The 27,714-nt window shown below is 38.7% G+C and overlaps 1 protein-coding gene across 6 annotated transcripts in view; it reads left to right on the top strand.

Annotated features, from left to right (window-relative positions):
• Positions 1-27,714, top strand: part of SEMA3D (semaphorin 3D) — a 171,232-nt gene that overhangs the window by 109,423 nt on the left and 34,095 nt on the right. For all 6 annotated transcript variants that reach the window (XM_007670948.3, XM_029077347.2, XM_029077344.2 and 3 more), the window contains 5 exons: positions 2,304-2,432; positions 7,794-7,936; positions 20,922-21,036; positions 21,251-21,320; positions 25,755-25,899. In XM_007670948.3, coding sequence (XP_007669138.1) covers positions 2,304-2,432; positions 7,794-7,936; positions 20,922-21,036; positions 21,251-21,320; positions 25,755-25,899 — 602 coding nt within the window. The remainder of the gene's footprint in view (positions 1-2,303; positions 2,433-7,793; positions 7,937-20,921; positions 21,037-21,250; positions 21,321-25,754; positions 25,900-27,714) is intronic.

The raw sequence follows: 27,714 nt of genomic DNA, 5'->3' as shown, positions 1-27,714 counted from the left end.
TTTTCAGTGCTTTATAATTTGGCATTTGGCAAAAATCCTCTTCTGAAGAAATATCCTAATTCAACCAGTCTGTTTCTCTTACTGTGACTCTGGGCTTTTGAGTGATGTCCTTCTTTTATAGGAACAGAGAAATGCATTAATTTAGTCTGTAAATCCTAGGAATTTTTTTTTTAAATCTGTGATTTTTTTTTAACCATGGCTACATTCAGTTGATTTAAATGAGCCTTCCCTACTCGCCACACCCAATACTTTTTATTGGTTGCTATGGAAATAGATGTTTTACAGAGTTTAAACAGCTGAAAATTAAAGTCCTGAATACCCAAGTTAGTTTAGCCTAAGATCTATCTAGATATAGAAGGGCTCTGACCGTAAGAGTCAGAGTATTGAGAAGCAGTGTGGCTCAGTGGAAAGAGCCCAGGCTTGGGAGTCAGAGAACAAGGGTTCTAATCCCGACCCAGCCACTTGTCAGCTGTGTGACTTTGGGCAAGTCCTTAACTTCTTTGTGCCTCAGTTACCTCATCTGAAAAATGGGGATTAAGACTGTGAGCCCCACATGGGACAACCTGATCACCTTGTATCCCCCCAGCGCTTAGAACAGTGCTTCGCACATAGTAAGCACTTAACAAATGCCATTATCATTATTATTATTATTGCATAGGTTGAAACCATTGGACCATCATGCCATCCTTTCATTCACTGATAGAATGACAATGGCATTTTATATTTGGAAGAATACTTTTTTTTAGCATAGGTAATAGTGTTATTTGTTAATTAATTAATGTTGGTATTTGTTAAGCGCTTACTATGTGCAGAGCACTGTTCTAAGTGCTGGGGGAGACACGGGGGAAAGCATTTGTTAAATGCTTACTTCGTGCCGAGCACTGTGGTCATAGATAGATTGTGTGGTCCTAGGGGACAGAGATCATGTCTACCAACTCTATTGTACTGTGCTTTCCCAAGTGTTTAGTATAGTGCTTCATTCAGTAAGCCCTCAATAAATTGTACTGATGGTTTGGCAGGGGTAGATACAGTACATTCACATCACATACAGTTCCTGTCCCACATGGGTCTCTCAGTGTGAAGGGACTAGAGAATCATCATTTAATCCCCATTTTACAGATGAGGAAACTAAGGCACAGACAAGTAACTTACTCAAGGTCAGCCAGCAGTCAAGTCGTGGAGCTGGGTTTAGAGACAAAATCTCCTAACTCTCAGGCCTGTTTTCTTTCTACTAGGTGCCACTGCCTTCTCCTCAACCTTTCTCAACTTCAGATATCCTAAACATTCTGGTTATCAATCTATTGCTCACCCCAAATTCAGGAAGGTTTAGTCCCCCCAAAATATAGATCTACTTTCAGACTGTAGAAGTGCCTCTTGACACTGCCACTTCTCCCCTTGTGTTTCCCAAGGTGCCTATCAACAGGCAGTAGAGAACCCCAATGGACTAGGCCTTTTTCATGTGAGAGGAAGTTGCTCATCATATGTGATTGACTTCAGGCAGAAACTGTGAGCTGACCAAAAGAGGAAATACCTTCCTTTAGCCAAACCCCTCTAAGTGGGGCATGGGGTTGGGGTCACAGTAGTGTCCTCCTCTGTAAAACCCCTGTTTATCAAAGCTGTAAGAGAAATGATTGGAATTGTGGAATGCAGTGACTTATAATTTTGAAAGAATGACTTAAGTGGTGAAAGCTCTCGGTCAACAGAGGTTAGGCAAAGATGGGCTGTGGTTATTGAGAGTCTGTCAGTTAAGCAAATACTAATTACACAATCCATTCCTCATTATGGCATTTACTCTTTAGCGTTTTCCTTTGTTACTACAAAGAGGAGTCCCAGTGTCTGAAAGATTTCTTCTTCATTTCTGTTTTGAAAGAAATGATTATTCTAACAGGAGTTATGTCAATAGGACATGTTTAAATAATCTATTAAAAAGTACAGACATTGTGGGATTCTCCTGTTTTTGAAGTAGTAGTATAATGATATTCCTCATCTGTTTACTGGGTGCAGAGCCCTGTACTAAGCACTGGTATTGAATACATTGGTGGAAATTAGATATTGTCCCCAACCTTTAAGGGGCTCACAATCTAAGAACATAAGGCAGCAAATGGGGACTGGTGAAAGGACACCGATAAATCCCTAGCCTGCTGAAGCTGTTTGTTACATTATCTTAAATAAATGGACTTATCAACTTTGAAACCTTTAGGCTTTAGGAAGGGGAGCTTTACCAATTTATGTGCTGTGAATCCTAGTCTTCTAATTAAATTGGAGCAATTCATGTCTAGCAATCTCATTATTTCTTCTCACAGACGAATACCTTTATGCTGGAACAGCTTCTGATTTCCTGGGGAAAGACACAGCATTCACCCGATCTCTTGGGCCTTCTCATGACCATCATTACATCAGAACTGATATTTCAGAACACTACTGGCTGAACGGTTAGACTTTCTCATTCTTGAATATTTTTCCTTTGTTTCTCAGTAGTAATGTGAAACTCATTGTTTGTTACTATTATTCACCCACATATGCCTTAGGAGTACTAATTTAAGGCCATTTGGGAAACAGCAAGTGATTTAAGACAAAAACTTTTAAAACTAGGCTCATTAAGGACTGTACGTTCCTGGTGGAAAAAACATTGACATTAACCTGTAAAATGAGAGCTTAGATAACATTTAAAAGCCAATAATCAGTCAATATCCCCTCCCCATTTTTTATGCATTTAGTAACGTTGGGAGATTTTACCCTCAGTGGCATCACAGATTTTATTAACGCTTCATTCAGCACTTAGAAGTGTCATAATTAATATTAATAATAAACTGTAACAATAGTCGGGGGCAATTATAAACACTTTAACTGTTTAACACACTTTTTTTGTGGGTTTAAATTTTCATGATGGTTTTCCAATATTTGTTCTTTAACATTAACTTGTGTTCCATTGCACAAATGACATGATTTTGCAAAATGAATTATTACAGTGTGCGCTCTGTAGAAATATTGTACTTTTCCCCCACTAACTATGGTACTTGGACAGTGTGGGAGTAGAGGATGATGGTGAGAGAGATGTGTAAGCAGAATTAAAGAACGAAGAACTACTTGTAATAGCCTCTCAAACTGATCTTAAAGCAAAAATTTAGAGAGTTCATCCTAGTGTCCTTTTTGTTAAAAAAATAATAATAAAAGGTCATGGAACTGCCTCCTTCTGAGGTTCAAGCTTGGCTGTGAGGTAGAAGTGGTTGGGGCAGGGAAAAGATAATCATCTTCAAAGATTTTGGTCCTGGACACCTCAGCTTGGCAGGGAAATGGGGTCTGAACAGCTGTTTTGAGGTCACTAGAGCAGAGCAGCTCTTTTTTTAAAAAAAAAAAAAAATCCCCCTCCTTTTTCATTGTTTTCCCTAAACTAATGTTTGCTCTCTGGCTGTTGACTGTTATCAACTACTGGGTGGCTACTCCGTGTTTTACACCTCCCCCGGTAAAAGAGGTAACTGAACTCCATTTCTGAACTCTCATGGGGGTAAAAAGTCCGGATCAATTCACAGAAACCCCGAGTAAAGCTTCTTTACTAAGCATTTTGTCCACCACTTAGGGTTTCTTTGGCAGTGGAAGGGGCCACAGATCCCAGGGCATTATAAACTTTCTAACAAATTAGAATTTTAAATAAACATCTACTTGACTAACAACTTGTAGTTAAAATCAGTAACCACATACTAGGCCATTTTAAACCTCCAGTAATGTTTTACTTGTGTTACATAGTAAAGTAATTTATATAATTAATTATAAATCACTCACAGGCATGACTGACATTTTACTTTTGCAAGAACAAAAATAATGTGTTTTTTTCCCCAAGGGAAAAAGCCTTGGGAAAAAGAAAAGACCTCCATAATGAGGTCTGCTGACTTTTTTTATACAAAGCATCTAGAACATAGTACACAGTTTCAGATGTATTGTTTTATGTTTTTATTTCATTATTTTCAGAAAGGAAATCTCTTTGACAGCTCACATTCAGCCATGAAACTCAACATTGACTAGCTATTGAATTGTAAGATTATTGAATCACTTGACAGAGAGATCCCATTAGGACCTGGTACAGAAAGTGTAATCAGCAGCAGGTTTCAAAATGGATCTGCTTGGGCAGGCTTGTTGCAGTAATGATTGAAAACAGTCATGTTGTAATGCTTGGCTTTTTAACCAGTACTAAAAATGAAGCCATCCCTAGGTTTGTTTCCATCAGCCGACTGAGCAACTCCCAACAACTTGTGCTGGACTTATGTTGGTACATAATGTACCAACTGTATATCAATTTGTAAATCTGGGCCTCCACCCTATTATGCCTATGAACAGTGGTATTAAATGAATAGTAATGCAGTTTTTTTATGAATTATTTTTTCATGGTAAACTATCAAAATTCATCACTCAGAGTTAATTACTGTCCGTGAAAAATAATACAGACACAGTATAAAGGGAGGGATGACTTACTAATCAAGGAAGAAATATGATTTTATTGCCTTATTAAGTGAACCAATGCTTTTCTTTCATGGTTTCCCTGTCAATGCTTGTGTTTTCAATTTATAATCTGAAATATTTATCCTTACTTCTAAATTTGCTGAAACTTTGCCGGTACAGTTATTTGAGCAGCTATTTCATATTTGCCTGGTCTCTGAAGCAGAAAATTTCATTAAAATTAGATTTAAACATTTAACTTTCTGGGACATGTTTAAAAGCCATTGATAGGATGAAATAAACCCAACCACTTACATAATTTCCTTTGAAAGCATTTTAAAGTGCATACTAATAATTGCTGAGGAAGTGTAAATTGTTTCAATAAAAGAATTTCTATCACATTACAAACGTAACGTTGTTGATTATCAGTTGCTGCACTGATGTCTGTATCCTACAAGTTACAGTAATGGAGAAGTAAGCCTACTAGCCTACTTACCTGCATGGACATACTTAATCTCTGCTAGATATCCTCTACTATTCTGTCTAATCCTGTTTCAAGTGATTCAAGAAATATGCTTTCTGATATCTCTCTTGGGAAACTAATCCACTTCATTAAAGATCTCTCCATTGGATATATTCCTTCCAACCAGTGATTGTTTTTTAATCTAGTTTTCTCTTATTTCTCATGGTCATGACCTCAGGGATCTTCATAAGACATTCTTGTCTCCTGAGTAAGATGAGTTCTCATGTGGAGTTATTCCCCTTAAATCAATCAATTTCCATCTTCCATCTAGACTGTAGACTTCTTGTGGGCAGGGACTATATGTGCCAACTCTGTTGTATCATCCTCCCAATAGCATTTAGTGCAGTGCTCCGCACTTAGTAAGCCCTTGAGAAAGATTGATTTCCTCTGTCATGCTCACCTCAGTCGCAAATTAGTAGCATTTCAGTTTTGGGTGTTAAATAAAAACAAAAGTTTTAAATACATAAACATTTAGAAAATTAAAATAGGCAGTTGGCCCACAGGTGCACATGTTTCTGTTTTCCTCTTTGGACTTCTTCAGAACTTTATGTCATTTTTCCTCATTTTTAGCATATGGAGGGAATTTCCATGTGAATCATCTCCTGGGAACATCTACAGACTAATTCTGTTTGCCAATTTTCCATCTAGTAGAAAGAGTCACTATAGAAATACTAGTGGAGGATCCTTTATAAGACAAACAAACAGAAGAAAAAAGTTAATCTTTGCACCATTGAACCGCTGAATGTAAAATATATATATATATATTGTGTAGACAATGTCCAGAGGGGGAAAAAACCCTGAATTGTTCATTTGTTTGAGGTATTTTCTTATGTCACTGTCTTTTCAGTAATCACCCTGATACTGATGGGCCATCTTGTGAAATCAGAAGTAATATTTCATGCTTTAACAGTTTTCATGTAAACAATACTGATCTATTACAATAATGACATGTATTTTTAAACTCACTGGTTCCAACTGGATGAAATCCCTAACAAATTATGGAGATTTAGAGTGACTTAATTGATCTGTACAATTGTTATCCAGATGACTTAAAGAACTAATAATGACCTAGGAGGCACACACACACACACACCCACACACACACACCCCACCCCCCACCCCCACCCCCCAACACACATACCCACCAGCCCAGACTTTGCATTAAATGATCCTTGAGAAGAATCCTTAAAATGAAAGGCCAATGGTAAGATCAATGGTGCGTGACATAATGTTACCACAGTTAAAGATGCAGAATAGAAATGTTTCCCAACAAATGAAATACTGGGATGTAGACTGCATGTGTTTGTTATTAGTCTTATAATGCAGGCCGTTTTTTAATTCACCACACAGTGAAAATTTTGCAACAGTTTAGCTACAGTCAAAACCCTTTGTAAACAGGAACTTCATTTGGCCTTGAACATGTACTCCAAAGGGCTAGTACAGAGCTGAGCACCATGTGGGCACTCAATAAATATTTGCTTGCATAACTCACTGGAGAATAAAAACAACTTCTTATTGTATGTATTTTGTAGCCACAAAACTGCCTTGTTCCCACCAGGGCTTGCTCAAGACAGTCTGGCATCCTAGGCGAACAGAAGGGTCACATAAAGCAATTGAATTGAACAGAGAAACAGAAACCAGTAGTGTTTTCGGTAATTGGCGGAGAGGGCCAGGGAGAGGGGAGGGCAGACTATGAAACTCTTTCTGGGCAGGGTTTGTGTTTACCAACCTTTTTTTGTATTGTACTCTTCCAAGCATTTAGTACAATGTACTGTTCACTGGAAGTCCTCAATAAATACCACTGATTGATTGGCTGATTTGCCTATAAAGAAAAGTCTGTCTGGCTGACAATAGTAAATGCAACAGCAACTAGCAAAAATACAACAAAAAGAAAACCAAAAAAACCCAAAACCCAGTTTGGCACAAATACCAAATAATGGAAATAAATCTATTTGGAGCAAGTGTGGGGAAAAAATATTTCATATAATTGTCAAAAAAAATAGACAACACTTTGTTCCAGAAGTTTTAACCTTTAAATGTCCTGATGAGAGGAACTGAGCCACTTATAGGTATCTCTTCCAATTCTACAATTTAATGATTTAGACCATTAGCAATTTTATTACTGAGTGAGATCAGTGGTTCTTCTAGCACAATATTCTGTTTCCAACAAGAGCTGCTGGATCCTTGAATAAACCGTACATTTTCCTCATTGACAACCATCCTAATGTGTAGAGACCTAACATTTTCCATACCAACTTCCCCCAGTTCCACTTCTCTACCTTTCTCTTTGATAACACATTATGGACCTCTGATCCGTGAATTCATCCAGAGCCCCACTAGAACATACTGATGTTTTGTGTGTGCATAACTTAATGGAGTTGCATACCATCACCATCCTCTCAGAATGAAGAAGCATTTTCTTTCATTGAGTGGAAACTACAATATTCAGTTAGTTTGCGTTCATCCTCATCTTATGGGATTTGTAGAGCAACTATTCCATTTTTACCACACTGAATTTCTTTATGAATTCATAGACTTCTATCATGTTACTCTTTTTAGGTTGGGATTGCCCCTCTTTATTGTTTAATTGTTCTCCATCTTTTTATGTTGTTATACTTCCTATTATGTTTCTTAAGCTCGTTCTCCAGACTGTAAACTCACTGTGATCAGGGAGCATGTCTACCAACTTTGTTATATTGTACTCTCCCAAGCACCTAGTGCAATGCTCTGCAAACAGTAAGTGCTCAAAAAATGATTTAAAAAGCACACACCTCCTCTAGAATTTTGTTTTCAAGGGATTGCATTTTTCAGAATATCAATACATAATTTTTATTTTCAGGAGCAAAATTCATAGGAACGTTTCCTATACCAGACACCTATAACCCAGATGATGATAAAATATATTTCTTCTTCCGAGAATCATCTCAAGATGGCACGACCTCTGATAAGACAGTTTTGTCTCGAGTTGGAAGAGTATGTAAGGTGAGACATCCCAAGTGGATTGAGGCATCCATATATTCATTAATTTATGTAATATGAAGCAGATTTACTTAAGTTCATTTTAATTAAATTTCTTTAGGTTAAAATATCAGAACAGTAATTATGAGTGGTTTTAAACCTTTAATATATATGAAAATTGGGTGCAATTCTAGATTATTGTTGCTCAGGAAGGAATGACGAGTTGTATTTTATTTTGAATTTTTCTGAACTCGATTTAAAATCAGTGTTACCTTCTATGACAGAATTGATTATTTCACAGGTTAAGAAAGAATTATATGTCTTGTTTGTAATTGTGTAGTACTCGTATTACTATACATACACACAATATACGGTGATCTAGATATTAGCAAAGCAGAAATTAATTCCCAGGTTGGAAATTTCCTTTGCAAATTGACTTAGAATCAAAAAAGTGCATCATTTAGATGTGATCTTGAGAGGTCATCTGGTCAAATCCTCTTTCCGCAGGCAGCCTGGCTAAAGCATTTTTGCTGACCTAGTCATGTGTGGATAATTGTATAATACATAACTGAAAACAGAACATTTAAAGTTAAATGATCTGAATCTAGACCACTGAAGGTATGAGCGATGAACGTACATTTTCTTAGACTTGGTATTTCTCTTCTTTTATTACTACAGAGGTAGTCCAGAGTAAGGAAGAAATAGTTCAACATATTCATAGTAAGAAAAAAGGGATTTGGAATATTATCCCATTACAGGTGAAACTGCATAAAGCCGAAAGTAGCTCTAAAGAATAATTTGAACTTTATTTTGCTCAGATTAATTTGAATTTGAGAAGCAGCATGACCTAGTGAAAAGAGCATGGGCCCGAGAGTCAGAAGTCCTAGGTTCTCATCTCAGCTCTAACAACTGCTTTGCCAGTTGCTTGCTGTGTGACCTTGGACAAGTCAGTTAGCTTTTCTGTGCTTCAGTTTCCTTAACTGCAAAATGGGGATTCAATACCTGTTCTCCCTCCTACTTAGGCTCTGAGTCCCATGTGGGACAGGGACTGTGTCCAACTTAATTAACTTGTACTACCCCAGTGCTTAGAACAGTGTTTGACATATAGTAAGCAACACATTGTAAGCACTTAACAAATACCATTTTAAAAAAGTCAAAAAACCCTTTTGTCTTCTCTGAAATAAATCCCAGGAAAAAAAGATAAATTTTAGTTTTCACTGCATGCTTTCTCATTCACATAGTAGGTGCTTAATAAATACTATTGATAGATTGCAGATATATTGGTCATTTTGTCTCAATTGGAAACCAGGCTTTCATGCTCATTTTTAATGTTCCACATTCAGTGGGAAACACTGACCTTTTTACATATTGGAATTGAAATACATAAAAATCTGCTAAATCTCTGAAGTTTCAACTTAATTGCCTTTGGTTCTTGGTCCTTAATGCCCCTGCTTCTAGGAGAACAAGTTACCCCAATTCAAATTGTTTAAGATGTTGATAAATCTTAACATGTCAGAAGTGACCCTTTGATTATAGCATCTCTCCCCAAAGTTGAAAGTATCATCTCTATGGTCTTTGTTTCTCTGGCCTAAGAAATAACCTCTTTAGGTAAATTTTAAACGCAGGCCTCTTCTCTGACTTTTTTCCATAGGCTCTCATGTGAGTCGATGTTGATTGATGATTGACGTTCAATTTTGTCACATTCATTTGGACCATGTAGTGGGTTACATAAATTCCATGTAGTTTTAACTTTACCATGTATAGTAGAGTTCTTCCAAGACAGGGAAAAGGAAGTTTCTCTGTACACATTTTATTACCTTGAGTGAACAGTCTATAAAGAGAGGCTCTCTGAAGAGGTGAAGCAGTGCACATAATCTGTTTGGATTGTGGTAAACGTTTTGATTAAGTACCACATAGAAAACTTAATTCTGTATTTCTTCCACCCATGAAGCATCTATAAAATCCTTGGGATTAGTAAGACAGATCAATGGCAGGATCAAGGCCCTCGTTAGCAGGGTCATTTGAGATGAATGGGAAGCTGAATTAAATGTGATTTATAGAACCCATTATAGGGAAAAGACTAATAGTAAATAGATACAAGCTGGTTATAGGGCAGAGCTTAGTGAGTTTAACCTTAGTTCTGAAATTCCTAGATAAATTCCAAGCAAAGCTGCAACTTGGAAAAGGATTGATTCATCACTTCACCTTTCTAGATAAGCTGAGCACCAATAAAAACGTTAGGTTGATAGGGGACAGATCACCCAATAAAGAAGAAAATCCCACATCTCATGCAAGAGGGGAAAGAAGGCTGCCTTTGTCCATCTTCCGCTGATGATCTGAAGAAGTTGGGGATTTTAACTTATCTTTCCAGAAACCAAAAAAAGTGGTGATTATTTTAATGGCATAATAATATTAATAATAATAGTATTTAAGTACTTATTATATATACACCAGGTATATTTCACTTCAACTGTGAAAAGCCATGTGCAGCCCCAACCGCTCCTGATCCAATTCCTTTCCCCTCCCTGACCGCTCAAAAATTTAACCCTTTAGTAAATTCTCATTCTGGGGGATTGCTCGAGCCTTTCCACCTAAAAACCACATGGGGCTCACAGTCTAAGGAGGAGGAAGAACAGGTATTCAATCCCCATTTTGCAGTTAAGGAAAGTGAGGCATAGAGAAGGTAACTGACTTGTCCGAGGTCACACAGCAAACGTTTGGCAGAGCCTGGGTTAGACCCCAGATCCTCTGACTCCCACGCCTATGCTCTTTTCATAGGCCATGCTTTTCTCTTATAGTAGAAGTGACTGCATTTAGAAAGATGGTTGATTTTCAATTTCAGTTTTCTAACAGAGGGGAATATGGGGTGCTTTGAAGAGACCATTTTGAGCAAGATCCTGAGTCAGATAAAAGTCCTGGTGTCCCACAAACCTCTTGATCATCCCATTCTCATCGAAGTCTGGGGCCCATTCTTGCTACTACTCAAGTTAGTGAGTATTTTCTGCCTGATACTGCCTACCTATTGTTAGCCTGTAAATACTTCAGTCAATCAGTGTGATTTCTTGAGCGTTTTTTATGATCAGAACACTGTACTACGTGCTTGGAGGAGAAGAGTCCAATAAATACAGGATCCCTTCCTTCAAGGAGCTTACAATATAACAGGCAGTAATTGCAGCGGAGAGACTGCGAGGGTTCGGGTGGTCTAAAGATAGCATTCTCCAAGTCCACAGTACTACCTGTAAGGGTAGGCAGCCTAGGTAGCTGCTCCTTTTTCCCGGGCTTCGGAGTCAGAGGTCATGGGTTTGAATCCCGGCTCTGCCACTTGTCAGCTGTGTGACTTTGGGCAAGTCACTTAACTTCTCTGTGCCTCAGTTACCTCATCTGTAAAATGGGGATTAACTGTGAGCCTCACGTGGGACAACCTGATTATCCTGTATCTACCCCGGCGCTTAGAACAGTGCTCTGCATATAATAAGCACTTAACAAATACCATCATTATTATAAGTAAGTTTGAATGTTCTGCATGATTTTTCTCTAGAAACCATAAGCAGCATGACTTAAGAGCATGGGTCTGGGAGTCAGAAGACTCTCCGAAGCACTTAGTACAATGTTCTGTCCAAAGTAAGTGCTCAGTAAATTCTGTTGATTAATTGATGTGGGTTCTAAACCCAGTTCCACCATTTACCTGCTATGTGGCATTGGACAAGTCACTTGATTTCTCCAAGTCTCTGTTTCCTCATCTGAAAATGAGGATTAAATCTCTCTTCTCTTTCCACCTTAAACGATGAGACAGGGACGGTCTCTGATCTGATTGTATTGTACCTACCCCTATGCTTGGCATATAGTAAGCACTTAAAGATACAATTACTGTCATTACTGATATAGCACCAGTTGATTTTTCAATTATGATTACTAGAGTCATTTGATTGATTATATTGAGTCCTTTCCGTGTACAGAGCACTGTGCTTAGCACTTAGGACAGGAAAACATAAGACAGTTGGTAGATTCGTTCCCTGCCCATAACAAGCTTACAGTTAAGAGGGAGATTCAGACAGCAGTATAAATAAATTATGGATATGTTCATAAATCCTGTTGGGCTGAGGGAGGGGTAACACAGAAGGGAGTGGAAGAAGAGGAAATGAGGGTTGAGTCAGGGAAGGACTCTTGGAAGAGATGTGCTTTTAATAAGGGTTTGAAGATGGGGAGAATGATAATCTGTCAGATACGAAGGGCTCTGGGGAGGCAGGGAGGTTGTGTACCTAGAGGTATCCTTACAGATCTCTGCTTACTAACAGTGTGCATTTCTAAATAACCAAAAACCCAGCTAGCTCTGTGGTACTGGTGTTTTATTTTGTTTTAATTTAATAAGGCTTAGCACACACACACAAAAACTCAGTAAGTAGGATTTAATTTTGTTTATCCTGGTACTGAAAATACCAGAAAGAGCAAGATAAATATTTTTTAAGTTTTCGATTGAGAAATGGATACATACAGCAGATGGAAACAGGATGAGAACTGAAAGATTAAAAACAAAAAGTTCCTGAAACTAACTACATGTAAATATATTTAGCATGAGCCTGTTTGATGTCATATATATATAAATGCTTCCTATGATACTGTTTGCTTGTTCCCGTCATACTTCTGCCTTATATGGGATTACTGGTTCTCTTCATCAATATGACATTTATTATGACTTAATGTTGGCACAAGCATAACCAAAGTACTCCGAAGTTAAGTATGAAGTGTTGCTAAGTATCAAGCATTGCCAGAGGTTTCATGAGTTTTGGGTGTCTTCAAGCATTTGTACTTTAAATATTGTATTGATACCTAAGATAGAATCAAAGTTTTAAAATATAAAAAATAATTGAAACAAATTCCAGAAAGGTACAAAATATCCATCTTATCCTCTCAGGACATTAGAGGATACAGTTCGAATGTTTTCACAAGTCCTGCTCTCCCTACTTGCTTTCCCAACTCTGTATTCCTTTGCTGTCAACATTTTTATGTTTTTCATTCCCCCATCATACTAGAAACCCAAGGACTCTCTTAACAAACTCAGCAATAGGAAGGAATTGTCCAAAGGTTTGTTTTGATTATACCCAGCCAGAGAGAAATCCCACACAAGAGATGGAAGGAACCTTGTCAGAACAGGATATGAGGCAGGAGAATCTTGGATTTAAATATATTTTAGTATCTGTTGGAGAAGCAACATTGCCTAGTGAAAAGAGCACGGGCCTGGGAATCGGAACCTGGTTTCTTAATTCCACCTCTGCCATTTGTCTGTTGTGTGACTTTGGTCAAGTCACTTTTCCTCTCAGGATTCAAACATGAAGGGAAGCAGCGTGGCTCAGTGGAAAGAGCATGGGCTTGGGAGTCAGAGGTCATGAGTTCAAATCCCGGCTCTGCCACTTGTCAGCTGTGTGACTGTGGGCAAGTCACTTAACTTCTCTGTGCCTCAGTTACCTCATCTGTAAAATGGGGATTAACTGTGAGCCTCACGTGGGACAACCTGATTATCCTGTATCTACTCCAGCGCTTAGAACAGTGCTCTGCACATAGTAAGTGCTTAACAAATGCCAACATTATTATTATTATTTGTGGAAACTCTTGAGCAGCAAGGAGTACTATTCTTTAAATCTCTAGGTGAGAATGCTGACGTGCTTCAGGCTGCTAAATCCCTTGAGCCAGTCCTGGGGCAACTGGCCAGAGGGCTTGGTGTGTCCCCTCTCTGCACACAGCATGGTCAGTCCCTCAGGTCTGGAATACACTCTTCATCCTGTCTTATTTTTGTCACGGTATCAAGGTCAGCAAAGGGACAGTTGTTAAGGCCGTCTTTCCTTGCAGCAGATACTTCATTGTTTGCTCAGCCTTAGGGTTGCCAAGCTTTTAGTTTTGAAAATTAAGTGTGGTGGGTGGGAATATACCTATACAGCAAAACATTTAAGGGTGTAGGGTGAACAGGAGAAACAGACTGAAGCAAAAATCTTTGTATGCCTCTGGGTTTCCTTTTTATGTCATGTCAGAACATTTTGGTGTGGTTAAGTGTATCTGTATGGACTTTGCTTTTGTTCCTAAGTTATGTCCTCTCTGCCTTTGTGGTGATGTGCCACTCAGCTCAGACAAGCTTGCTTGCAGCATCTGGCTTCTTGGCTGTTTATGTTTCATGGGATGAATCTATTGGATCTGGTGGGTCTATGCAGTAGGTTACGTTCGCAAAACAGACTCTGGCTGTGCATGCTAGGTCTCTTCATCTCTTTGTTTTTCAGTATTTCCTATGGTTCATGCCAGGAATTCACTTTGGATGGCCTTTTTGCATAACTTGCCCCGGGATCTAATTTAATCGCCTCCCGCTTTCAATTTCACTCACTTTGTCAATGGGGATTTATGCTTCTATGAGGACAGTTCTATCTTTGAAGATTTGTGTATTCAGGTCATGAGACGTGTGTTTTGTATTTATTGATTTCCAAAATGTTGTGGTTTCTGTGCTTACTTTTGGTATGTCACTTTCAACGCGAATGAGAGATTTAGAGACCACAAGTTACAGATGTGCTTTGGCTTTATTACCATCTGTTTTCCTGTCATGGAAATTCCTAGGCACACTTCTTTTTTTTTTTACATTTGGTTCCAGGTTTTCTTGTATTATCTCTTATTCTTCCTGAAAATGACTGATCAACACATTCGGCTTTATTTTGATTTTTTTTATGAGAAAACAACACCACGAGGTTTTGTGTTCCTCCTGGTCCCTTGGTACTCTTGCACTGGTAGGTGGTTAGGAAAACATGTTTGCCATTTCTTCTATTTGCTTTGCACTGTGCCAATTCAAATCACAAACAGTCGTCTGTAAGCATCCACAGAGGCTGGTGGAAAGTGTCAAGTGTTCATTTGACGCCCTGGAAGTCAGAACTGAATTTCCATTAGTTTTGACTTTGGGATATTTGTGTGACAGACTTGCAGCTTAAAGAGGAAGTTTAAAAGTGATGCTTAGGTTTTCAAACCATATGGTTTACAGTGACCATTTTAGCAGGTGTTCTCCCTTAATTTTTGTTTTTTAGATTTTATGTTCTTAGGTGTATGTAAAAGCAGGTGTTTTTTGTGTTAGAATTTGGTTCCAAATTTCTTTTGACAATGATTAATAAAATAAAGGATAATTGTAATAGATGCTTCATCCCTTAAAACAAATGACGTTAATCCTGTAAAGAAAGAGTCTAATGTCCCAAATTAACTTTATAATGGGAAAAGTTGTTTGAGCTGCTTTAACTAGTACCTGTCAAAGTACAGCCCCAAGCTTTCCAAATGATGGGTAACTTAAAAACTCATAATTCCTGGTCTTTTCACCTCCTGGTGTTTATTTAAGACTCCTCAGCAGTAAAGAAGGTGTTAAAACTTGGGAGAACTCCAGATAGCAAGCACTAATTAAATCATGTCCACATAATTATGTAACCTTGAGCCTTCCCTTTGTTGTATAAAGACAGTCACCATAAACTCAACAACAAGGGAGAGATACCAAAATGGAAGAGATAATAACATTCCTGGTATAATGATATGAGTTCCCATTGCTTTGAACCATATGCTACTGTTTGGAAAAAAATTTGATTTCCACAGCTATCTCTTCAGAGTACAAAATCCCTACAGATTTCCAAAGAAGCTTCTTGAGCAGACAAAACAAGTAAACTTCAAAAGGGGTTCCCAAAACAGACCATGGCATTTTGTATTTTGAAGAATATCATTATATGATAAAGGAAGTTATTGCTTCGAGCTAACCATTAAAACTATATGCTGCACTAGTTTACAGGTTGTTGCTATCTTAATTCAGCCTACTTCCCATTTCCCTCTCATGAGAAAATGTTCTCTTAAGGGGCCAACAATGAGTAAGCTATCTTGAGGTTTATTCTTGGCTTTACATTTTATTTTTCTATAGGGTACCTCATAAAATTAGATCTTCCCCAACCCCCATTTTAACCCCCTAGCTTTTGAATTAGCAATCCTCTACTGAGAGCCTTACTATCAATGTTATATAATTTTAATATCAATATTGCTTTGTTTTATAACACTTAAGCATATATGGGGCTTTATATTAAGTTTATAGGACAGAAAAGATCATCAAAATATCTCTTGAGGACATTTTAAAGGGATGAGAAGGGAAGTACAGGCTTAGTGATATCTGGTATGTTTCCTGAAGCAAATGCATTTTTAGGGGATTTGAAGATGGTGTCTTGACCACAGCCTACTATTTGGAAACCACACAAGGTGCAGCTGTTACTCCAGCAATAAATCAGATAAAGAATGTGAAGTGTGAGCCGAAGCATAAGCCTTCCTTCAGTGAGCACAATGTGAAGAAGCTTATCTGGAAAATAAAGTAGTTTGACAGGCAACCCTCAAATGATTAGCTTTGCTGTTTATTTTATAAATCAAATTAGTGGGTCCTATTGAAGAAAAAACTATGTGATTTTTTGATCAGGAGGTAAAACTTAAATTAGTTTCTGAATACTTGAAGGAATAGATGAGTAGAAAAAAACACATTAGTGATAGCTTTAGAACTCAGTTTTCCTAATTGGAAAGACAAAACAAAACACAACATGCTGATAGGTAGCATATGATCATCTGAGGTTCCCAAAGCATTTCATTAAATTCACTGACTGAGCTGCAGAGGATATATTACCTCAGGGTCCTTCATTGAAAAAGAAACAATTTTCCAAGATGAATAAATTAATAGAAGCAAAGGGAGATGTATTCCTGTGTTCGGCCTCCAGATTGGTAAATGCATCAAACAGGAGAAAAGTGTTCATCCTATGTTTAATGATGTCCAAAAAAAAAAAAATTCCAGTATAGCTACCAGCAACTAATTTAAAGGATTGAAGGAAATTAAGCTTAAAATGAATCAGTTTCTGGTACTATAGGTTTCATATTTTCTGCACTGATGACTTTTCATCTGTTGTAGGTCAGGGTGATTTGGTATAACTGATATAATTGGAAAGTTGGTTGAGGAAGGCACTGAAATAGTATAATGTCATCAGCCACTCAGTCAGTAGCCTATTGTGTATAGAGCACTACACAGAGGGTGTGAGAATCCTTTAGAATTAGTGGAAGTGGTGACTCCAACCCTCAAGAAGCTTACAGTCAGTGGGAAATATACCTATTTTTTATGCAGTCAGAGTAGAGACTAAGCTGGAGGAAACATGTAGTTATTTACTAGGATTATCTGTTTTGTGGCTTTTGCTCCTATCCCCCACTTCCTACCTTCCCTTGCCATGGATTGGTCCTCCTGTCCTACCCTCTGCTGCTTCCTCTAGACTGTAATGTTATTGTTATTGTTATGCGGGGGGGAATCTGCTAATTCCTTTATATTGTACTCTCCCAAGTGCTTAGTACAGTGTTCTCTGCACATAGTTGGTGCTCAATAAATACCATTAATTGACTGATTCTCAGTCTGTTAGGTGAAAGTTACAATATATTTAAAGTATTGAGAGCCATGCAAAAGATGGCATACAGCCAGGAGCTGGGCTAGCAGGTGAACCTTATACCATGACTTAAAGGTCTCAAGTTACAATACAAATGATCATGTGTGATAATGGTCCAGCTACTCTGTATGCATTGGTTAGATTTATGTTGGGTTAGATTTACTTAGAAAGCAGAAGGGCATTTTTATTACCTATAATGTGTGGTTTATGTTCCTGCAACTCTTCATTACATCATTTATCCAACCTAGCAGTGAAGCTTTTTGTAAAATTCCATTGTGCCTAATGAATCGTCCAAAGATTTGGATTTTTAAAGCTATTTATGGCTTGTCTGAAAAGAGTGAATAAGAGCCACTGGGGCTGTTTGCAGTTTATATTTGTTTATGGACTTAGGTATCTTTGCAGCCAGAATGTCAACGGCTGTAATCCTTTGAATCAAAAGAAGACACCCATACATTGCTACTGACCAAAAGCTGTTAATTTTAACATCTCACTAATAGATCCAGTACCTTAGTGGGAATCTAGACTTCAGAAAAATAAACAGGCAGGTGATAGTTTTAGTACAAAGACACATGGAATATCTTTCAGTTCCAACCCCTTCAAAAAATTTCTCGCATTTTCCCTAAGACAGAAATCTCTAAGCCAGTGCAAACCAAAGAAAGCAGGTCAATGTGATGGTCGGAATAGTGAATCAACTGAGACTTTATAGGAGAAGCTCAAATATCCCGCCTCAGTGAACTTTGACACCCCAGGTCAAGCTCCTGGTTGTCTGTAGTATTTACTGTCCAGACAGTAAGCACTTTTAATCCACTCCTGAGAGGACCATTCCAGAAACTGCACATATTTCTCTCCTGCAATTGATGCCTTTTATGTCTGATCTGTGTTATGGGAAGGCAGACTGTTTTAAAGACTTGTTTGTTTGTGAGGACCCAGTGATTATATTTTGCCAAGCCAGGTACAATACTAAGCATTCTTATGACTCCTTGTTGGCCTGGAAGAATGAGATGTAGTGAAAGACCATACACCCTGAGAATGAATAATAATAATACAAATATGAATGGGGGATGAGTGGGCAACATTTTAAAGAGAAAATCTTTCACTAATATTTTTAGGCTTGGGCTGTTTTCTAAGAAAATTACCGGTCTTCTTGGAAGCATGAAACTAGTATTTTGGTTGATAAGCTGTCAAAGGAATATATAATATGAATATAAATAATTGATTTTATCAGTGCCCACACCTGTGAATCAACAAAAGTATTGTTGTGATGAAATCATCCTTTAGTATTTTCTTCAAAGAGGTTTATTGAACCATTTGCTCATGACTGTGCCTTCATTATGTATAGATCGTAAGCACCTATCCCTTCAAGAGTTTACATGTCTGCTCTCCAATCAGTCAATCCACCAGTGGTATTTATTGAGCTCTTACTTTGGACAGAGCACTGTACTGTGTGCTTAGCATTATACAATAGAATACCCAATCCTCTAGACTCTAAGCTCCTGGGCAGGAAATGTGTCTACCAACTCTCTTGTATTGAACTCTCCCATGTGTTTATTTCAGTGCTCGGCACACAGTAAGCACTCAATCAATACCACTGATGGTAGACTGCTCCGCATGCCATAGATTTTCAGTCAATACTGTTGATTATCAACCACAACTGCTAATGTACTTATAGATGAATGATTGGTAGGTGATCAATGGTTTGGATGAAGTGAGAGAGCAGCTGCTTTGTTTATATTATTCTTTAAAAAAAATAACTTTTTACTGCTTTTATTGCCTCAAGGTTCCATGGCAGCCCTCACTTAAGCTGTGTAATGCACTGCTGTTTTCAAGGACCTCTCATTTTTTCATCCCAAATTTCCCAATATTTTTCCCGTGGAAAGAGTTTCCTTATCTTTGCTATCTACACACCATGTTAGTCTCCCTCGCTCTACATCTAAGGAGCATTGACTGAAACTGGGCTCCAGTGTTTCTTCTGGTCCCTCTGCATCTATGACACCCACTTCTCTCACCTAAGAGCAACTGCTTTGGTCCTATAAGTAGTAGTGGTAATAATAATGCAAGTAATGATTGTTAAGGCCTTACTATGCATACTAAGCAGGCAGGGAATGTGTCTGTTATAATAATAATAATGGTATTTGTTAAGTGCTTACTGTGTGCCAAGCACTGTTCTAAGTGCTGGGGTAAATGCAAAGTAATCAGGTGTCTCATGTGGGGCTCACAATCTCAATCCCCATTTTACAGATCGGGTAACTGAGGCACAGAGAAGTTAAGTGACTTGCCCAAGGTCACACAGCAGACAAGTGGTGGAACCGGGATTAGAGCCCATATCCTCTGACTCCCAAGCCCGTGCTCTTTCCACCAAGCCACGTTGCTTTCCTATTTATATTACCATATTGTACTCTCCCAAGCACTTAGTACAGTGGTCTGCACATAGTAAGTGCTCAGTCAAACAATTGACTGACTAAACGTTGGCAAAAAATATACAGGTGTCAATTAGACATGGTCCCTGTCCCTTTGGGGACACTCAATTTAAAATCATGGATTCTTCCTGCATGCCCCTTCTAGTAACTGTCTAGGAAGCCCTATTTCAATGCTAGGGAATTCACTGCTTTCGGGATCCAGTGTTGATGATCCAGTCTTGCATATAACTGTTAAGTATGGTTCAGAACTGCTGGCTGCCCAAGATGAAGGCTATTTAGTTGACTACTATCATCAGGATTTTCAATTTTGGATTTTTTGAACAAAAACAAAAATGTAGTTAAGTCAAGAAGAGACATTCTAATTTGGAAAAGATTATTCATTCAAGCCATCCAGATGGAAAATTCAGAGGTTCAGTTTGTTTAAAGACACAAATATCCCTAAGTTACTATTGGATAGCCACTCAAAAAATTGGAGTTCAGTGGACTTGGGTTCTCTTCCCAGCTTTACCACTTCCATGCTCTGTAACCTTGGGCAGCTCACTTAACTTCTCTGTGTCTGTTTCCTCATCTGTAAAATGGAGATGAGGTGACACAGAAGGGGGAACAAACAGTTGAATAAATGAGGGGTAGTCAGAAAAGACCTATTGAAGGAGGTGTGATATTAGTAAGACTTTGAAGATGGGGGAAAATTGTGGTCTATCAGATAGAAAGGGGAAGGGATTTCCAGGTTAGAGGGAGGACATTAGTGAAGGGTCGACAGCAAGACAGATGAGATCGAGGTACAGTGAGCAAGGTGTCTTTGAAGGAGCAGAGTGTAGCCTGGATTGTAGTGGGATATTAATGAAGTTAGGCAGGAAGAGGAGAACTAATTGAGTGCTTTAAAGCCATTGGTAACGAGTTTCTTTTAGATGCAGAGGTGTGTGGGCAACCATTGGAGGTTTTTGAGGAGTGGAAGACATGGACTGAATTTTTTTTTAGAAAAATGATCCAGGCAGTAGCGTCAAGTTTGGCTGGAATAGGTAGAGATTCGAGACAAGGGAGGTAAGCAATGAGACTCATGTGGTAGTTGAGGCAGGATGTGATTTAGCTATTGACACAACCAATATCACTAAATTTTTTCTTTATTCTTTTCAGAATGATGTCGGAGGTCTCCGTAGTTTGATAAATAAGTGGACCACTTTCCTCAAGGCCAGGCTGGTGTGTTCAATACCTGGCAATGACGGAGCAGATACTCACTTTGATGAACTTCGTAAGTCCTATTGATTTTTCTTTCTGGTTCTTCACCCATATCAAGACACATGATTGTCTACTTGGTAACCTCCAAGCATGTAATCTTTATTAAATGGGCTCACCATTTTGATTTAATAGAGATATAGAAGTCTGGTATTGTCAACACAAAAAACATATTTTTCCCAAACTGGTAACTTCCATATTGGTTATTTGGAATGTCTTTTCTCTTTCAGAGGATATTTTTCTACTTCCTACAAGAGATGAAAGAAATCCTGTGGTATATGGAGTTTTTACTACAACTAGGTTTGTTCGTAGTTTCTGCCAGTTACATTATTTGGGATAGTAGTGAGTTTAAATGATTTTGGATAAAAGCAAAATGAGTATTGACTATCCCAAACACATGCATGCCCAGTTCTATTCAGTGACCAATTATTTTTGAAGGAATTTACTAAACTTATATCAATGTGGATATCTAAAAGTCAAATAATGAGAAGCAGTGTGACTTAGTGGAAGGAGCCCAGGCCTGGGAGTGTGAGGACGTGGTTCTAATCCTGCTTCACAACTTGTCTGCTCTGTGACCTTGAGTCAGTCACCTAACTTGTCTGTGTCTGTTAGCTCATCTATAAAATGGGGATTGAGACTGTGAGTCCTGTGTAGGATAGGGACTGTGTCCAACCTGATTATCTTTTATCTACCCCAGCTCTGAATACCGAGCCTGGTACGTATAGCACTCTACAAATGCCATTAAAAAATAGGTGTTTGCATCATTGGCTGTCTAATGTGGCACTTGAGTGGGCAGGGAATGTTTCAGTTGGTTGTTATATTGTACTCTCCTGAGCGCTTAGTACAGAGCTCTTAGTACAGTTTGCACTCAATAAATACTATTGAATTGAATGAATGAAGGAAAGCATGAGGCAGCCCAATAGAAGGAACATGGCACTATTGAAATTCAATTATTTAGTAATTAGCCTGCCATTGGATAAGAAATTCCATCTCTTTTCTTAGATTGCGTAGTTTTGGCTGCTACTTAATTTAAAATAATACCACACAAATTATTGTTCAAATTATGCAAGGTATCAGGACCAGAGGAGTTATTTTTATCATATCCAGTGCACATTATCTTGTCTACTTCTTATATGTCCCTTTGATAATGAAAAAAAGCACACTTTCAAACTGCTTGGCCATCTGCTTTTTCCGAGCGATTGAGGTAGGAATGACCTAGTCATTCTCATTTGTACGAGGAAGGCTAAGAATTGTACCTGAGGGAGATGTTTCTTAGTTTATTTCCAAAAAAACCCACCAAATCTTAAATCATTAAGCATTATGAAGAGTTTTACTTAAAAAAAAGTGTCTCTGGATTAAGATTTTGAGGGACCTTAATACTTCCACCCCCCAAAATCTTGTCCCCTGGCCCGCTAGCCCCGGAGTCCAGGGTGGGGGAGAAAAAAGGGAAGCAGTGGACCTCAGCATATTGTCCATCAGGTAGGCTTTGTGACAAATCCCAAATCTCACAGTTGAAATACTGGGGCTCTAATATAGCTTGCAACAAAATGCACTAGCAGCTCATTTCCCTTTTACCTAGGTTTGAAACAAAGCTACTAAAATATTTATGTCACCAAGAAGCTATTCTTTCAGTGCTATTCTTATTATCCATTGCAGCCTGCTATGGAGTTTTCACCTAAGCAAATTAACTGAATTCGCCCTAGGCACCCTAACACCTTCCACTCTATCCATTCACAGCACTCTCTTTGAAGTCAGTGTGAATTCTTCACCCTAAGGGAGAGAGAAGTGCCAAGGGATCTCTATCACCGTGGATGGCACGACCATCCTTCCCGTCCCGCAGGCCCGCAATCTCGGTGTCATCCTTGACTCGTCCCTCTCGTTCACCCCACACATCCTATCCGTTACCAAGACCTGCCGGTTTCACCTCTACAATATCGCCAAGATCCGCCCTTTCCTCTCCACCCAAACGGCTACCTTACTATTACGGGCTCTCGTTATATCCCGACTAGACTACTGTGTCAGCCTTCTCTCTGACCTCCCTTCCTCCTCTCTCGCCCCGCTCCGGTCTATTCTTCACTCCGCTGCCCGGCTCATCTTCCTGCAGAAACGATCTGGGCATGTCACTCCCCTTCTTAAACAACTCCAGTGGTTGCCTATCAACCTCCGCTCCAAACAAAAACTCCTCACTCTAGGCTTCAAGGCTCTCCATCACCATGCCCCTTCCTACCTCTCCTCCCTTCTCTCTTTCTACCGCCCACCCCGCACGCTCCGCTCCTCTGCCGCCCACCTCCTCGCCGTCCCTCGGTCTCGCCTATCCCACCGTCGACCCCTGGGTCACGTCCTCCCGCGGTCCTGGAACACCCTCCCTCCTCACCTCCGCCAAACTGATTCTCTTTCCCTCTTCAAAACCTTACTTAAAAATCACCTCCTCCAAGAGGCGTTCCCAGACTGAGCTCCTCTTCCCCCTCTACTCCCTCTGCCATCCCCCCTTTACCTCTCCGCAGCTAAAGCCTCATTTTCCCCTTTTCCCTCTGCTCCTCCACCTCTCCCTTCCCATCCCCACAGCACTGTACTCGTCCGCTCAACTGTATATATTTTCGTTACCCTATTTATTTTGTTAATGAATTGTACATCGCCTTGATTCTATTTAGTTGCCATTGTTTTTACGAGATGTTCTTCCCCTTGACGCTGTTTAGTGCCATTGTTCTTGTCTGTCCGTCTCCCCCGATTAGACTGTAAGCCCGTCAAACGGCAGGGACTGTCTCTATCTGTTGCCGACTTGTTCATCCCAAGCGCTTAGTACAGTGCTCTGCACATAGTAAGCGCTCAATAAATACTATTGAATGAAAAGGGAATTTTGCCCTGACATATGATTTTTCATGGTCACCCAGAGAGCAAAGTTAAAAGGCAATTCTCTCTATTTAAAGTGGTTTATAGTTTTCATCAAGAGACTGGTAATACTGAAAGCCTATCCCTTCTTCTGACCTGATCAGATGATTAAAATACAACCACTGAGAGACCTCCTAGTACATATGACATCTAGGGATGCCTCTTTATTCGGTTACAGATCCTTTTTCTTCTGTTGCCTGTTCAATATCACCACTCTATGACTCCCATTAATGTCATCACAAAATAATTCATTACTGAATTAGCAATTCTAGACCTTCATTGGCTCAATTATGACATGCTGAGATTAATTTCAGCTAATAAAAGATGAGTCCTCTATGAGTCACAGGATGCAGTGAAGAATTCAGACGCAGAGGAAATTATCTTTCATTTCCCAACAGATGACAGAGAAAGTCTACCCTATTACAGGATTGCTGTAAGTGTATATTTTCACCCTGAGTTGTAGAAAGCATCATTTATATTTGTACTGCCTCAGTGTCTTGAATGATGCAGTCCATTGACTTGCAATTTTTTAAACTCTGAGAGTTTATACTGTTCATTAAGGTGCACCGTACCAAAAAAGTCATTGACTCCTGAGCTTATGTCCAGGTTTATATAGAATCAATTAATGGTATTTATTGAGTGATTACTATGTGCAAAGTATTGTACTAAGTGTTTGAGAGAGTACAGTACCACAGAATAAGTAATACATTCCCTGACCAAAATGAGTTTACCATCTAGAGGGGGAGACAGACATTAAGTCATAATATATAATTTAAAGGTGTGTAACTATGATGTTTTTAAAATGTATAAAGTTTAAAGACATTCTAATAAACATCTAGAGTCTAAAATGCAGTAATTTCTCTCAAATTCAAGCAGCACTTTTCTTCAGAAATGGAGTTACCTAGATTTTTCATGGACCTCCTTGTTCATCTGGTGGGTTCAGACTTAGCTGCTGTAGTTTTATTAGTCTCATGGATGGTGTAAGAGACAGAAAAACGCTTGGAACTCCTCATCTCCAAATAATACTAATAATTATGGTATTTAAGTGCTATGTGCCAAAACTGTTCTAAGTGCTGGGATCATTACAGAGTAATCAGGTTGGACACAGTCCTGGTCCCACATGGTGCTGACAGTCTTAATCCCATTTTACAGATAAAGGAACTGAGGCACAGAGAAGTGAAATGACTTGCCCTAGGTCATATAGTAGATATGTGGCAGAGCCTGGGTGAGAACCCACATCCTGTGGCTCCCTGGCCTGTGCTTTTTCCACTAGACGATGCTGCTTCCCTAAATGAGGCATAAAAATGTCCTTCACATACAAAGAAGACTACCACTGATGGTGAAATTCACCTATGGTTAATATATTCATTGCAGTACCCACAGACCCATCCATGTTGTTTATACCAAGAGGCTCTCCCTTTTTAGTGAAAATATTGTAAGTGTTCAACTGAATGAACTCTATCAGTATTACCTGCAATTCCCCATATATTTCTGTCTTTTAGAGATTAGAAAAATACATGTATGGTAAACTGTTTGGGGAAGCTTTCTCAATCAGAATCTAGATCTGCTTATCTGGGCTGTCCTTACTTGCATACTTTCTGGGTGATTGGTATTTTACCATATGTGTAATAAAATTGAGCAATACATAAATAATCAGAGCCTGCTGGTGAGGAATCTTAAGCCTTCACTGTCTATCACATGGGATTTTCTTGATTGTGGGTATCTGTTGAGTTAGATCATCTTTGCATTTTCAGAAAGGGAATGTTGTGATGCAGGCCTTAGCCCTAAAAACAATTCAAGGATTTACAAATATGTTTGTTTGACCACATTGTCCCATTCTTGCAGTTCTATCTTCAAGGGTTCCGCTGTGTGTGTGTACAGCATGGCTGACATTAGAGCTGTTTTCAATGGTCCATATGCTCATAAAGAAAGTGCTGACCATCGTTGGGTGCAATATGATGGAAGGATTCCTTATCCCCGGCCTGGTACAGTATGTGTCCATTTTAACTATTGAATGATTTCCTCTTTCTGTCTCTGTCCTTTGTAAAATGATATCCATCGATTTTTCTTTAAGTAAAGGGACAAGGTAGTGCCATATACTAACCTGTGATAATGTTCTGATCATTTTAGTGCTTCGCACCTCTAGCTATAAACTAGTTCATAATTTGATTTCCCCCACTGTAATTTTATTTCAATGTCTCTCTCAGACCCTGCTATTCTGTAAGCTCCTAACGGGCAAGAATCTCTCAAGCACCTGGTACAGTGTTTAGCACGGAATAAGTCCTTAAAGGATTTCTTGATTAAATGGGCGTATTTCCTATAATCATATTAAATATGGTATTAGCTAAGAGCATACTGTTTGCTCAGCACTGTTTTAAGCACTGGGATAGATACAAAATTATCAGGTCAGAAATAATTCTGGTCCCTCCTGGGGTTTACAGCCTAGTGGGGAAAGAAAATAGTATCCTGTTTTAGAGATGAAAAAAACAGGCCCCAAAACGTTAAATGACTTATCCAATGTCACAGAGTGGGGATTAGAACCCAAGCCATTTCCACTAGGGTACATACATTCTCTGTTCTACAAGGAACAAACTGCTTCTGTTTTGATTCATCTATTGAAACGTATAGTACTTTGGAAAGGAACATTTTTGTAAATGATATACAGGTGCCAAGAAAAACAAATTGATCTCACACAGGCATTTTCTCATCATAAAGATGTGTGCTCACTTCAACCTCAGATCTCAGTTATACTTTCATATTAGTGACCAGTTAAAAATGATTACCAGCCCTTCTAAATGGCTGTAACAGTAGAGATACATTTTGTTTTCTGTACCCCTGTAAGTAAAGCCAGTTTTAGTATAATTTACATCTAAATTATTTCTTAAAGAAACTCTTCTTCAGGTGAACTAGGGTGTTGATATAACTAGAAATATTTCATTGCCAACTATTCAAGAACTTAAGAAACCATACGGTTAACTGAAATGTCATTAGCTGTTTACATTTTAATAATGAAGAAGCACCCTGCTTATTTTTTAAGGTTAGGGTAGTAAATAGCATATAGTCTAGGAAGCAGGTGTTAGATTGTTTTAAAAATTCAGCCCATGGTTTTAAGAAAATATATGGGCATGTAATTCAAGGATCCCTACTGCATTTATTAATCTGTTAGGAGAAGGGTAAGTTTTGGGTGGTACAAATAAGAACTGTTAGATTGTAACCCTAGCTCTTATTGCAACTCTATGATAGAGATATGTTTTCTTCATCATAAACTTGAAGCATAGGGACTTTCCTCACTAGATATCATGTGACTAATGATTATCATCTTCTTAATTGGAATTGGCTTGGTAAAAGCAAAAGATGCTTATTATTGGAATCTTTGCCAAGAGGACCTCATTTGCTAAATTAGGCAATCTTGGATTTCCATCCCCATGAAGATAATTGGGATACGTTCTGATTTCATGAATGCAATTGAACTTTTATTTAGATTTGAAAAAAATATTTTTTGTCTGAGTTCAGCAGGTGATTTTTTTTTTAAAGGGGGAAAAAATACAATTTCTAACCTTAAAGGCAAAGTTGGAACTCTGTGTAAGCTCATCTTCTTGTTGTGGGCATACTATGTTATATTGTACTCTCCCAAGGGCTTAGTACAGTGCTCTGCACACAGTAAGTCCTCAATAAATACTACTGATAGAATTGCTCTGGCTTTAAGGCACAGGCAAGGCCTGGGGGAATCTGAATGTTTTCAGTGGAGGGAGAGTACACATTCTTTCCTGTTAGATTCTTCACACGTGCTGTGAAATTCATGATT

The sequence above is a fragment of the Ornithorhynchus anatinus genome, chromosome 13, assembly GCF_004115215.2.
Source record: "Ornithorhynchus anatinus isolate Pmale09 chromosome 13, mOrnAna1.pri.v4, whole genome shotgun sequence".
In the NCBI taxonomy this organism is placed as follows: Eukaryota; Metazoa; Chordata; class Mammalia; order Monotremata; family Ornithorhynchidae; genus Ornithorhynchus; species Ornithorhynchus anatinus.
Note: the sequence above shows the minus strand (reverse complement) of the source record. Positions and strands in the feature narration are given on the sequence as shown.